General features: G+C 26.1%; 1 protein-coding gene across 1 annotated transcript; it reads left to right on the forward strand.

Annotated features, from left to right (window-relative positions):
* Positions 1 to 1,223: 1,223 nt before the first annotated feature.
* Positions 1,224 to 10,175, forward strand: LOC145848784 (mitogen-activated protein kinase kinase kinase 7-like; the record flags this gene model as incomplete). Its single annotated transcript, XM_082954044.1, has 8 exons — positions 1,224 to 1,406; positions 4,592 to 4,803; positions 4,962 to 5,051; positions 6,875 to 7,010; positions 7,719 to 7,819; positions 8,359 to 8,495; positions 8,713 to 8,831; positions 9,682 to 10,175. Coding segments are annotated over 8 exons (1,054 nt in total), but the record flags the coding sequence as incomplete, so codon positions are not given.
* Between the last annotated feature and the right edge of the window lie 3,407 nt (positions 10,176 to 13,582).

Consider the following 13,582-nt stretch of genomic DNA (forward strand, 5'->3'; position numbering starts at 1 on the left):
AAGAATTTATACATTTGAACAAACTGATTTTTTTTGTAGTTTTTATAAAACTTACAAAGTGTTAAGAAGCATAAAAAAATCCTAATAAATTAAAGCTTAGTCAAGTATAGTTGAATTTGAAAAAAAAAAAAAAATACTCTGATGGGAGCGGGTCAAATATGCACGAAGACATTTTTGCAGGAAGGGTCTAGTATGCATGAAGGGACACTTTTGCACGTAAGTAAAAAAAAATATTGAAAAAAAACAAGAAAAATTGGTAAAAAAAAAAGTAACCGACCGAGGGTAATGTTAGGGGTAATAGTGATAGTGTTAATAAAAAAAAATAGAAAAAGAAATAACAATAAACTAAGAAAAAAGAAAAATAAAACTGACTAAGAGTAAGGGTTAGGGGTAACAGTGGTAGAAAAAAGAAACCTTATAAAAAGTAAATAAATAAAAATAAATTATGAAAAGCCAAAAAGAAAAAAATACCCACCGAGGGTAAGGGTTAGGGGTAAAAGTGACAGTAAAAAAAAGTTAATAATTAATTAAAGTAAATGAAAAAAAAAAATTTTTTACTCGTGCAAAAGTGACCCCTCATGCAAAATTGACCCTTCGTGCAAAAGTGTCCCTTCGTGCATTTTAGACTCTTACCCACTGAGATAGCTAACATGGCACGATCATGAAACTTTTTACATATCACTTATATTACTAAATGATGGTTAGTGTTACAGCCAAAATTTTAAACGACTTTACTTAAGACTGATTAAAAGAAAACGACTGTGTTCAATTTTCAAAATATCATTAGATATGATAGTGTAAAAAGATAAAAGGATTCTCATTAATTAAAAAAAGGTTAAATTTGTTTTGCACACATGAAAAATAAATTGGTAAAAACTATAAACAAATAAGCAGTATTAAAGCAAACCGTAAATGATCAAATAAGTAATCACAAAATGTGAAATTTAGTTCCTGCTATAATAAATTTATTTTAATAAATATACTAATGTTAATAATTTTTTACATAGAAATTTAACCAAATCTTACGAATAGAACTTAGTAGCAATAAAAAGAAAAACAAATCATACTAGAAACTAAACTTGCTAATATAAAACTCTAACTGTTTTCAATTAAAATAAAAACTTAAAATGAACCATAAAGTAATTTAATCTTAATTATGTAAAGTTTTAGTTTGTTATTTAATGTAACTTTGTATGTTTTTTAAATAAATTGAATCTTTGAAGGTGTTGGTCGCCAGATCCCGAGAAACGCCCGAGCATGGATGAAATTGTGGACGAGATGACGCATCTGTTGCAGTTTTTTCCAGGAGGAACAATTCCTCTGGTCTTTCCAGCTTTTAGCGACAATGACTCTAGTCTTGCCTCTTCTGGTACCAGCTCCAGTTATGATTTAACTAACACTGACCGGTTAGTTCAAATATTTCATCAACTATATTAATAATATTGTCTTGTTGCTAAAATTTTGATAAGTTTAATTAGATTGATTACACGACAGCTCGAATTAAAAAAATTCTGATTTAGAACATTTAAATTGTTATACTTGAAATTATGAAATACATAGTTTGTCTTAATTAATAAAGAGTTCAAAACTCAAGAATAAGAGAGTAAATTACAACAAGATAGAGAATTTAAACGCGTCAGACTAAATCAGATTTTTTTGGAAATGTTAACTTTAAAAAAAATTATCAGTTTTCGTAAGTTTAGACGCTTGAAAGTTTTAGAATTTCAAAAGAAAAATTAGAATATAGTTTTTTATTTATTTATTTATTTGTGAATTTCTTTCTTAATAAGCAATTGGTTTTTGCAGGCAATATGTCAAGTATAAATGCATAACTTTTTTGATTTTCCAATAAAATTAGATAACCTATTTTTATGTTTTGAGTATTATAAACTATAGGAATTAAGTACCAGTGTGTTGGTCGCTTTATCAATCTTGCACGTCTGAAAGCCAAAGCGGAAGCTGAATAATATCACATTACGTGATCTCGTCTTTGCTGATAATGCTGCACTTGTAGCTGACTCTGCACAAGGTCCCAGACACTACTAAGTCAGTTTTCATCAGCATGCTCAGATTTTGGTCTTCAATTAGTCTTAATAAACTTAGTTCCAAATTAAGGGATAGCTACTCTACTATCAATCAAGATCAATGGCAAGTGTATCAAAAATGTAACTTTGTATATCTTGGATCAAATATTTTGTGAAACGCGTCATTAGACACATAAATCACTAGTCAAATTAGTAAGTCGTCAGACACGTTTGTTCGTCTGACTGCAGCAGCTTAGGTTTGCCAAAAAATAAGCATTCGCATAATGGATAACGTTTATTGAGTCTGTTCATGCAGTACTCTGTAATACGGTAGCGAAACGTGAACGTTTTCTAGCGTGCAGGAGAAGAAAATCAACACTTTTCACCTACGATGTCTCTGTCGTATGCTTAGAACTGGATGGCAACAATTTATCAAAAATGAGGAAGTTTTGGTCGAATTGGTCTCATCACTACGTACTTTACCCTCGGCTTGGTCAGGTAACGGCTTCGTCATGTATCGAGGATAAGCGAAAAGCGAATCACAAAGTCTCTGCTCTATAGCAAGTTGTCGTTGGCAAACAAAACCACTTCATTTTAAGGGCGTCTGCAAACGCGACCTAAGTAGAAGAACAAATGACAATCAAATTATAATTATTTTTGCTTATTTATTATTTCTTAGCATCACTGTGTTTGTAATTGTTCTTTTATTATCGTGTTCCTGTACATAATAACTATTTTTAAAGTTCAATAAGCATAGCCGGTTTCGGCTGATAGCGGGATTATTACTGTGGTTTTTAGTTATTTGTTGGTGCAAGGCTCAGTTTTAAAAAAATTTTAGATAAAGCCTTGGAATAACTTGTTGAAATTTTGGTAATACGTAATAAATTGGATTCAAAATAGCTATGCAGCAAGTAGCTTTTCAGTAATTTAAAAAATAAAAACTACCTTTTTTGTAATAGCTTTATACTAAAAATGGACAAGATAACTTGTATCAAAAAATTCATGGAATAAAATAAGAAAATCTGGAAGGAGTTCAGAAAACCTTGAACGTATTTCCAAAAATTTAGATAATTTAGTATATCACTTAATTAAAATACATTGATTAAAGTTAACATGTCACTATTAAAACGATTTTAAAATAAATTTTGTAAATTAAGTGTTTAAAGTTACAAAAATTAATTAAAATTTATTTAGCTTAACACAACATTTGTAGTTAAACAGTAATTAAAGAAATTGAATTTGACTAATTTTGAAACTTTTTCATTTTCGTTAAACACAAATATTTTAAATGTCACTAATTTGAATCACACTATTTAAATCAAATATAAAAAACAGATGGACTTTTAAATTGTTGCAATTTCAAATGTCATTTTTTTGTAGTTTAAGTTATTGTGTTCGATTGTTTGAAATGTTGTTTAAGAAGAGTGGTCTTCACGGTGTGCAGAAATTATTTTACTGTGCACAGAAAAAATAGTAAAGTGTAAAAAGAAAATGACGTATGTGTTGACATTAAAAAAATTTGTGTTGACTATAAAATGTTGCTCAAGTTCAGGTTTTTTTTCTCCTTGAAACCGGACACAAGTATAATGTTAAATTAGCACGTATACTATTTGGTGAATTTTCTATTAAAAAAAACTAACTATAGCACTAATTAACAGTTTTTAGCACGATATTTTGATATTAAATTTTTATTAAACACTAAAAAAAAACTTTTTTTGTAGCGACTAATTTGTTTTAGTCTAGTGTGCACATAACTATTTCACAGTAATCTACTGTAAACAGCTTTTAAAAATGGTGAAGAATACTGGTTTATAAAGTCGTATTTTAAGATGTCGTACTTTGAAATGTTTGTTTTTGAATAAACACAATTTTTAACAAAGTTTAAGACTGTCGTGGATAAATAAACATTATATGAGTTGTGGGATTCTGAATTGTGAGAATTTGAGTTGTCGTCCACCCACTAGTTCTGAATTAAAAAAAAAACTATTTTATACAAGTTACTCTTGATTTATATTTATTCAAATAACTTATCCTCACCAAACTAATAAATGCTGCTCCACTGTCTTTGTTATTGTTGTTGGGTGCAAAACTATTCAAATTCTGAATATTCTAGTTTTATTAGTTCTGAGTAATTGTTAATTATCTCCTTTAATAAGCATTGAAAGTCAAAAATATTATACCAACATATTTTATGTACTTTATCTTCATGAACATTTTTTTTCTAAAAAAAAAGCTATTTTTTGAGATATAAATAAAGTTAGTTTTAAAGCTTACTAAAATGTAGTGATTTTTAGTAAATATTTATTTTATGTTTTTTAAAATAACTTTTTTTAAACAATTTTTACCATCTTAATCTTATTAAGTGGACCTACAAGTGCTTTTTTTTAAATAATTTTTAGTTGTGGCCCTTTAATATTTTTAAAAAGAATTTGAAATATCATGTAAACATTGTTGCTAATGCAAAACAGTTTTAAGCATAAATTTATAAACAAGCTAAGCATAACACTAAATTTAACATTAGCATGTTTGCTTACACATTGTAGCAAAAAAAAAATCTAATTACTTAGATCTGAGCTTCATATGACTGCAATAACTGAAACCATGAGAAAGCCGCTGTCAAATCAAATGTACAAGGTTATGAGCAGTCAACAGCAGTCTCGTTACGATGATATTCAGTATTACAAAGCAACATGTAGAACGCGTAGTCGATCGCACACACCTGAACCTATCTACAAAACTAGTCAGGATGAAACTAAACAATTAGCCTCGGTGGCAACACGTAAGCTTTTGTGTTTATTTTGTATATGTTTAACCTTTTTTTTATGCGGACTTTTAAAGCTTTAATCAATTTTAAACTGAGTTAAAATAGGTCTTTAAATTTGTATTTTCGTCTCTTACCTTCTCGTAAACTCAAAGTTTTACGATATATGTTTATAGCAATAGGAATGCGATTTAAGAAGACGCACAGACGGTCTTCATCTTATGGCAACACTTTACGTGTGCCATTAGACTGCTTCAAGTTGGCAGGTTACAAATAGATAGAAAATTAGAGTTTTTGTAATTGAATTAGTGAATGTTTTGAAATGAGTTTTAATTGTAAAGTTTTGGTTTTTATTAAAAGGTAATTGCAATAATTTTTCAAATTAAATTATATAAATTTTGTTTACTGTTTTGACAATAGTTTTGAATATACTAAAAGATTAAATAAAATAACTTTGACTTCTTTGCAGACATGCAATTGAAAGGATTCTTTAGCGCTATGTTTTTTTCTTAAGAAATAGTTTTGATTTATGTCAAAAAGGGTCTTGATCTAAGTTTTTTTTAAATTTAAACTAAAAATATAAATATAAACCATTATTTTAAGGAAATTGAAGCCTTGTAGATTCATTCCTGCATTTAGCACATGACTTATGTTTTATATATATTGTGTTCTAATCAACATAGATATTTTTATATAAAAAATCTCGTGTTTAAACATTTTTGTACATAATAAAAAAGTTATAAACAGAGCTATTTCCATTATGATTTTAGGTAAAAGTGTAGTTGACAAAAGTGATCTAGTAGATAGCTTATTTTTCTTTAAAAAAAATCTGGGATAAGTCTGCAAATCAATCAGACCAGCTCAGGTTTCTTTGAATTTAAAAATTATTTTGAAAAACTTACACTGATTCAGGCTAGTTATTGATAATTATTTTTGTATTTTACGGTTATTTTCTATCAAAAAAACTTACACATATTTTCAATTAGAAGTTTATTACAATACTTTTTTTCTGCCTATTTTAATCGTCAGTAATTATATAATTCCCAAGTCCTGAGTTAAGGGATTAATTTTAACAATTAAATGCTAAATATAAGGACTTGTAAACTTAATACTTTTTGAATTTTTAAAGTTTGATTATATTACAAAATAAAAATGAAGTTGCTGTAAAATTTTACAAAGAGATATTATGTTTTAATATTTTTAATGTGTATCTAATAAGACATTATTAAAGTTAAAATAGTAATACAAGACACATAGAAATAAATAATTTTTAGTTTTGAAAAAGTTTAGTATATTTTATTACAAACAAAGTTTTGTTAACTTTTGTTTTCTAAATCTTGTATTTTTTATTCATTTAGCGTATTTTATTTATCAGATAAATGTTTTTGCAAAAGTTGCTGTTACTTTTATAAACAACCAAGTTAAAACTTCTGTCTTTTAAGTAATTAAACTTACTAAAAGTTTAGTAGGTTGTATTTACAATGGTAAGAAGTAAGAAAACTTGTGTTTTCTTATCACCTATTGAAAAATGGCAAAATTTCAACTGTAGTTACCGCTTATGTACTTTTTAAAATAGAAAATTATGATTTGTACATTTTTATATGCATGAACTATTTTAAATTCTAAAAAAAAGTTAGTTATGTGCTTTTATTAAAGAAGTTTTAAATCATTATAAAAATTTAAACTTTTTTAATCAGTCATTAACTTCTCTTGCCATATATACTATATAAATATTTTATAGATAAAGCTTTAGTTTTTTTAAGAGCTTGAAAAACTTTGCAATGGTTTCTTTAAAGCATTCTTAAAGTATTAACTTTTTATAGGTTAAAATTTATAAAATTTTGTGCAGTAGATTTTATCCAAACTGCAATTAATTATAACTGTTGATGTGGTGGTAAAATCATAACTGCTCACCTAATTGTGATGTTTAATTTTTTGACTTTTTATTTGTAATTTTTTAGATTGCTAGTTGGCACAACATTATTAGTATTTCTTGTTATACTTTATAGTTTCATAAAAGTATTAGAACTTCGGTTTTACACGGGATAACTGCTTTTAGATATATCATAAACCTTATTAAAATTTGCAGCACTAGGCGAAGAGAATAAAGACTGCAGCAGAAGAAAATCTTCAGCTGATCTAATAGCCGAGCTGGAGCAGCAACCCATTGAATCTTCAATAAAAACACCAATCAGTTCTAGATCAGCTAGCCCAGTTCCCAGCATGTTAGCAAAATGATTTTATTTGCGTCTATACTTTAAAGTTGTAATTCAAAAATACTTATATATAATCATAACACTGAGAAACTTTCAATTTTTCTCAGTTTAAGTTTTTTCACAGTTTGATAAAGTTTAATTTTGTTTATTAAGTTGAACACAATTAGTACTTGCAATTGATTTAGCTGTTTTTTGACTTACCGATTACGAATTTTACTTAAATTTTAAAAGCTTACATAGATTATTTTCAGTACACCTTAACATAACCGTTTGAAGTTACTTAAAATACAAAGTTAATAGAAGTTATATAAAGCTAACAGACAAATATAATTGCGTTTTGATGGTAAACTAATGATATATCAGTTTAAAAGTTTTATCAACAATACTTTTTTTAAACATTTAATTATTTTTTTTGGGACTTTTTAGTTTATAAAACAATAAAAAACAAATTCTAATGTTTTTTATTGCGAAAAATATGTTTGTATTTAATGTTGTAAGTTAACATAGAGATCTTTCTTAATTATTTATTTTGTCTTTTTGAGCTCTAACTTTATTTTCCTTTTTTTACTAATTTGAATAGTAAGAATAAGAACACTTGCTATAAATTAAAATAGAAATATTGTATTTCTTCAAATTTTGACTCTATCGTAGTTTAAACTAAAAAATATTGTTTTTAAATTTCAAGAAAAAAAAAAAAGTAAAACTTATATATTTTAGATTAACTGCTAATAAAAGAGCTGTATATCAGCAGAAGCAGACTAAAGTTTCACCTTGTTTACCAAACACAAGAGTATCTACATCTTCTAATGATTTATTAAGTTTGTTAATGATAGATATACTTCTTAAACAATAAAAATATGAAAGCAATTCTTATTGTTTATATTTTGTTTCGGTTATAAGTTTAAATTAAAAATTTTAATTTTAAAGTTTATTCTGTTATGTTTTTTTATTGTGTTTAAAAAAGTTCGTATTTCACGAATTAAAAATAAGTTTATCGAACTTAGATCACGCTAGCTTTTTTATTTTGTTGTTACGTAAATAAAAAGCGCTCAGAGTTTACTATCTTAGTACAAAGTTCCAAAAAAAGACTTATAGAATATTTATAGCCTGAAAACAATTGTAATAGTCTTTAAATAACAAAGTATTCTCAGTTTAAAGTTTAAGCTGATTTGTTGTTAAGAATATCTAATGTACTTGATAAAACTTAGTTTGCGTTTAAAAATGTTTGGTTTTTATCTTACTTAGTTTCATTTAGTTTATGTTAAGAGTTTCTTTACATACCAAAAACAAATTTGTTTTTAAAATTTAGTATAATAAGTTGATTATTTAATTGAATAATCACAATAAAAATGATCAGGTTACGAGTCGTTACCGAGAGCTTACATAACGCTTGAGCTCCACTTACAACCGCTACCTCCGTCCACAAGCTCGCATCAGTCCATGCAAATATACGAAAAACACTGCTTGCTGGCCGAAGAATACCTTAGAATGGAAGTTCGTTTTGCATCGATAAAATTAAGTGTATATCATAAGATTTAAGTTCTGTATAGAAAATAATATTGAAGTCTTCAGAGTATTTATAGCACAAAGCGAGTAGAAGGTCATCAATATCTCAAAGCTCATGAATTTGATCTATATTATATGCATAATTATTTTTTCTTGTTTTCAATAATTTTACAATTAATAACTTTTCGAATTACTTTCATACTAGACTGAAATAAAGTCGTGGGAGAAACGCGCTTTACAACTCAGATACGAACTGCAGCGTGAAGAAGAAAATGAAAATGAAGAAATACGACTGCAAAACGAGTATCAGATGCTTCTTGCAAGGTTTAAAATATTACTTAAGTTATATAAGTTCTGGCTTTGTTAAGATATTTATTCAGTGCTAAAACTTTTGTTACTAAAGCAAAACAAGTTAAGTTCAAATATTATATGCGCTCTCATTACTCACTTAATTAAAAGAAAGTCTTGTATTTTGTTTTTATGTATTTTATATTGATTATGTTAACATAAAATAATAACTTAAAGCCGATGTTTTTTATTCGTATAAAGTTTTGTATGTACTAACTATTTTCAAACTCTTTGGTCGACTTATGTTTTGTGTATACGTTTTATAACAAAAAAGAATTGACTTGTAAGTATCTGTTTTCCAAGATAGAGGTAATTTAGAATTTTCAAAACTTTCGATATGTTAAACTGCATTTCGAAATTAATTTTTAGTTCATTTATTATGGAAAACAATTTTAGTAGAAGGGTAAGATATACAAGAAAATCCTTTTGCAAGACCTTTTATTTTCTTCATTTCAAACCCCTGATCATCTAGTGTAAATTCCAGTATGAATTTTGTGTTTTCCTATGCAAGTTTCAAATTCATTTTCATGCGAATCGTGAAGCATTGAATAAAAAAATCATTTTTAGGAACTAGGTAAAATTAGGAACTTAGTAATTAGTAACTTGATTATTAGGAACTTAGTAAAAGTATGTAAACGATATGCTTTTAATTTATATGTAAAATGTATAACTAAGATTTCTTATATCTTACTAAAACAAGTTTTTATTTATATTTAAAGTTTAGGTTTAAAAAAACAAAAGTTTTTAGTTGTGTTTTTTGCAACTATATTTTCAAACCTCAATATTCTAAGAAAATTATAACACAATAAAACAGTTTTTTTAACAGAAATAAGTCACTTAGAAAATGGAAAGAAAAAATGAACAATGATCTTAGAACTGTAAGAGGACAGAAATATATTTAAGATAATTCAGTTTTATAAAGTTTAAAAGTTTGTGTGCCTTTTAGTATCATGTATTTTTTTTGTAATTTAAAAATTAATGCTGCAATATTTTGATCAAAAACGTTATAGAATACCTGATGTATCAAAGATTGTTATTTTATTTTCTAAACTTTCATGAACATAAGTTTTTTAAAGTTTAGAATACAATCTGTAAGTTCTTGTTGAAATACGTTTTTTTGTTTAGATTTCAGATTCACATAAGAGAGTTAAAATTTGTATTAATATCAAACTAACTTAGTTTTTTTAATTGAATTGTTTTGTACCAACTTTAATCCATATATCTAGCATTTTATACTACTATTTCACGCAATTTACTTCTTAATTCCGTACGTTTTTATCTTTACTGGACCAAGTAAAAAAAAAAACTGTAATGATAAAACTGTGAACTTTTGTAGTTGTTTTAAATAATCGTTGGAGTAGTTAAACTGCTTAATTTAAAAATATTATTCAATAATTTGTATATTCAACTTAAAATTTTGTCGATTATTGTCAGAATTAAAAAAAAAGTTTCTTAATAATATATTAGTGTTCGTAGTAGTTTTTACAAAGTAGTGTTCGATAGAAATTAAAAAAATGGTATATTAATTCCCACCCAATTGTTTAAAACTCAAATCAGTTCCCACTCAATATTTTTTGCACCTCACTTTTGCAAAGAGTGTCGTTTTTGCGCGGCGTCAGTTTTTCAGTCTACTTTTGTGAAATTAAGATAAAATTAAGTTGACGAAAATTATTTTGATAAAGTTAAGTAAAATCACAATTTATCTAAATCTGTAATATAATTAAAACGAACGTAAATAAAAATCAAATATGTATTAATGTAAAACTAAATTTTAATAAAAAATAAATTTGAAGTTTATTTATATATACCTAAAAAAAGATTTAAACGGAGTTAGCTGAAACTAAGTACAACTTTAACTAATTGAAATTTATTATAAATCTACCAAAAAAAAGATTTGTTTGAAATTAATTCAGGGTTGTCAAAAAAACATAGAATTTGAAAATTTAGGAAAAAAATAAACTGGAATTTTAAACAATTTTTACGTGTAAAGTAATGTAAATTTTATTAGATACAAAAAATATATGGTACAAAATAATTTTTTTTGAAGCCATAACATTTTATTTATAAGTTTTTATTCTTTTAAGAGTTTATTTTGCAAACTAAGTTTCGGTCAAAGACCTCGTCAGTGCTTAGATAAAAAAAGTTATACAAATAAAATTTGATACAGAATACTATTTGAATAATTTTGTTTTAATAAGCACTGAAGAGGTCTTTGACCGAAACTTAGTTTGCAAAATAAAGTATTGATCGAAAAAATTAATTATTTCTCCTCTAGTAGTTAAGATCTTTTTATTAGTTTTCTTAAAATCGAAATATATAGTAATTTATTTATTATAGAATAGCATTACGCAGGGATGAAAAAACCTGGAATTTGACAATTTAGGCAAAAAATTGTTGAATTCAAGAAGTTTCGAAAAAAAAACCTGGAGTTTGAACAAAAATCACTAAAAAACCTGGAATTTTAAAGAATTTTACATGTTATTTGACAAAAATATATCATATCCAAAAATTCTTTTGTCATCATCAATTTTATTATTATTAAAAAACACATTTAAAGTAGCTTTACAGTATCTTTCAAATGTTAGTATACTACTTAATGCAGTTTTTGAACCTTAAACTAGAATTAGACTCAAAAACAAGTACTTTCAAATCATGAAAGAAATTTCTCAAAAACCAGTGGCCACCCTAAATAAATATTTTTTTGTATCATTTAGAATTTTGTTTGTTATAAAAAACAGCTAAAATACCGTTACAGTATATTTTTATAATTTTAAACTATTTAAGACAGTTTTTAGTTTAAATTTAATACTATATAAAAATGGATTAAGTTACTTGTACTTTCAAAAACCTGAAACAAATTAAGAAAACCTTGAAGTTAAAAAATAAAACCTTGAAAACTCTTTTAATAAGAAAAAAAAATACACGCTTCGGAAAACAAATTTTTAAAACTTATTCTTGATTTTTTAGACTAATTTTTATATTTTTACTTCGATATACATTTATTATACATAACTAGCCCAGTGTAAATATTTGGACCTGGTAGTACATACATTTTATTGTATAAAAATAACAGTTAAAAGTAGAATTATTGAAAACATTGCTAATAAATAAGTTAGTACTTATTTTCATGTCAAGCTGTAATATAGTTCTGTTTTATAAAAGTAACCTTTTTGCTTTAATTTTTTTTTGTTATATTTTAGGAGTGCACGACTATTCAAAATCAGACAATTCAAGTTCCGACAAATCAAGTTTTAAATATAACGTTTAAAGGTCAAGAACTCAAAAATCACTATATTTAGATAACATTTATTTTTAGGTCTAATTAATACTTACAAATATTTTTTTTTGCCGAATTTTAAATACTTTTTTAGCTGTAGCTAAAATACGTTTTAAAACACAGTAATTTTAAGTATTTTTGATGGTTTTAACAAAAAAAAAATTTGTAGCCATTTATTAGACCTACACAAACAATAAAAAAAAATCATTACTTTTAGTTGTGAACTTAAAATAATTCTTAAAGAATTTGAATTGTCCGAATTTGAATAGTCATGCAACCATATTTAAGCATACTAGCCGAACTTTAAGCCTTTTTATGTCATTATGTTTGTTTTGTAACAATATTTTAGACATTTTAGCTATTATTGGCTTCTATGTATTTTACACTATCTAAATGTAACAAAATTAATCGTTTTTGCTTCTGCAACGATAGACATTTTGGGGTAGAGTTTGTGGATCAAATCATTTATGTTTTAATGATTTCAATCTGTTTAACTACTAATACTTTATTAACAAAATAATTATTAAAATAACGGCCATACTCTTTTAAACTATACGTAAATATGTTTAGAAGACCATAAAGTACATAGCTTCAAGCTTATACCTACCGACGCTACAACTTGAACGAAACCAATGATTTAAGTATTTGAACACTGCCACAAAAGTGAACTCACAATCAGTTGTTTTATATACACAGCAAAACTAACTTTTGTTTTTAACCTCAAAAGTTTAAATAATGTATTAAAAACAAACTAGCATAAAACACAAGCTTTTCTAGTAACAAAATAACACACAGAATGAATAAAGTAAAAGATCATATGATATACAAAATAAGTAAATAAAACATTATATGACATTGGTATAACAATTTTTATCAAAATAAAATATATGAACTTAACACTTTGTATCAACCAGACAAAAATAGCACAATTTGATGATTATAATAAAAGCAACAACGGTTTTAAACTTTAATATTTTTCTATTTTTGTAAACATAACTTTTTTCCATGACTAAAGCTTTGTATACTCTCTTATTAATAGTAGTCTTTATAAAAAATAAAGTTTATTTTAGTAATGTTAAAAGGTTCTATGCAAAACTACTTTTAATTTGATACAGTTAAGGTATATAAGTATAAAAACAACAATTTGAAGCTTTGGGTAAACAAAAAACTTGACAAGTTACGTTTAGAAACTTAAAAAAAGTGAACATTGTAGATTCTTTTCTGTATAATGTAACCAGTATTTAGTTCGGCCATGATCAACAAAGTTGAGATGTTTCGCTCTATTAATAATGAGCTTTACCATACGACCATCAACAACAGCATCCAACCTACGACCGGTTTCGTCATTATTAGGACTCATCAGGCAGGCATGAACAGTGGCCAGAAACCTCTGTTGCAATCTAGCAAAGCGGGATTAAGAACATATGCACTGAAGGCACCGTTTGTGGGT

This window comes from Thalia democratica, unplaced genomic scaffold (genome assembly GCF_965202585.1).
Source record: "Thalia democratica unplaced genomic scaffold, ktThaDemo2.hap1.1 HAP1_SCAFFOLD_1672, whole genome shotgun sequence".
In the NCBI taxonomy this organism is placed as follows: domain Eukaryota; kingdom Metazoa; phylum Chordata; class Thaliacea; order Salpida; family Salpidae; genus Thalia; species Thalia democratica.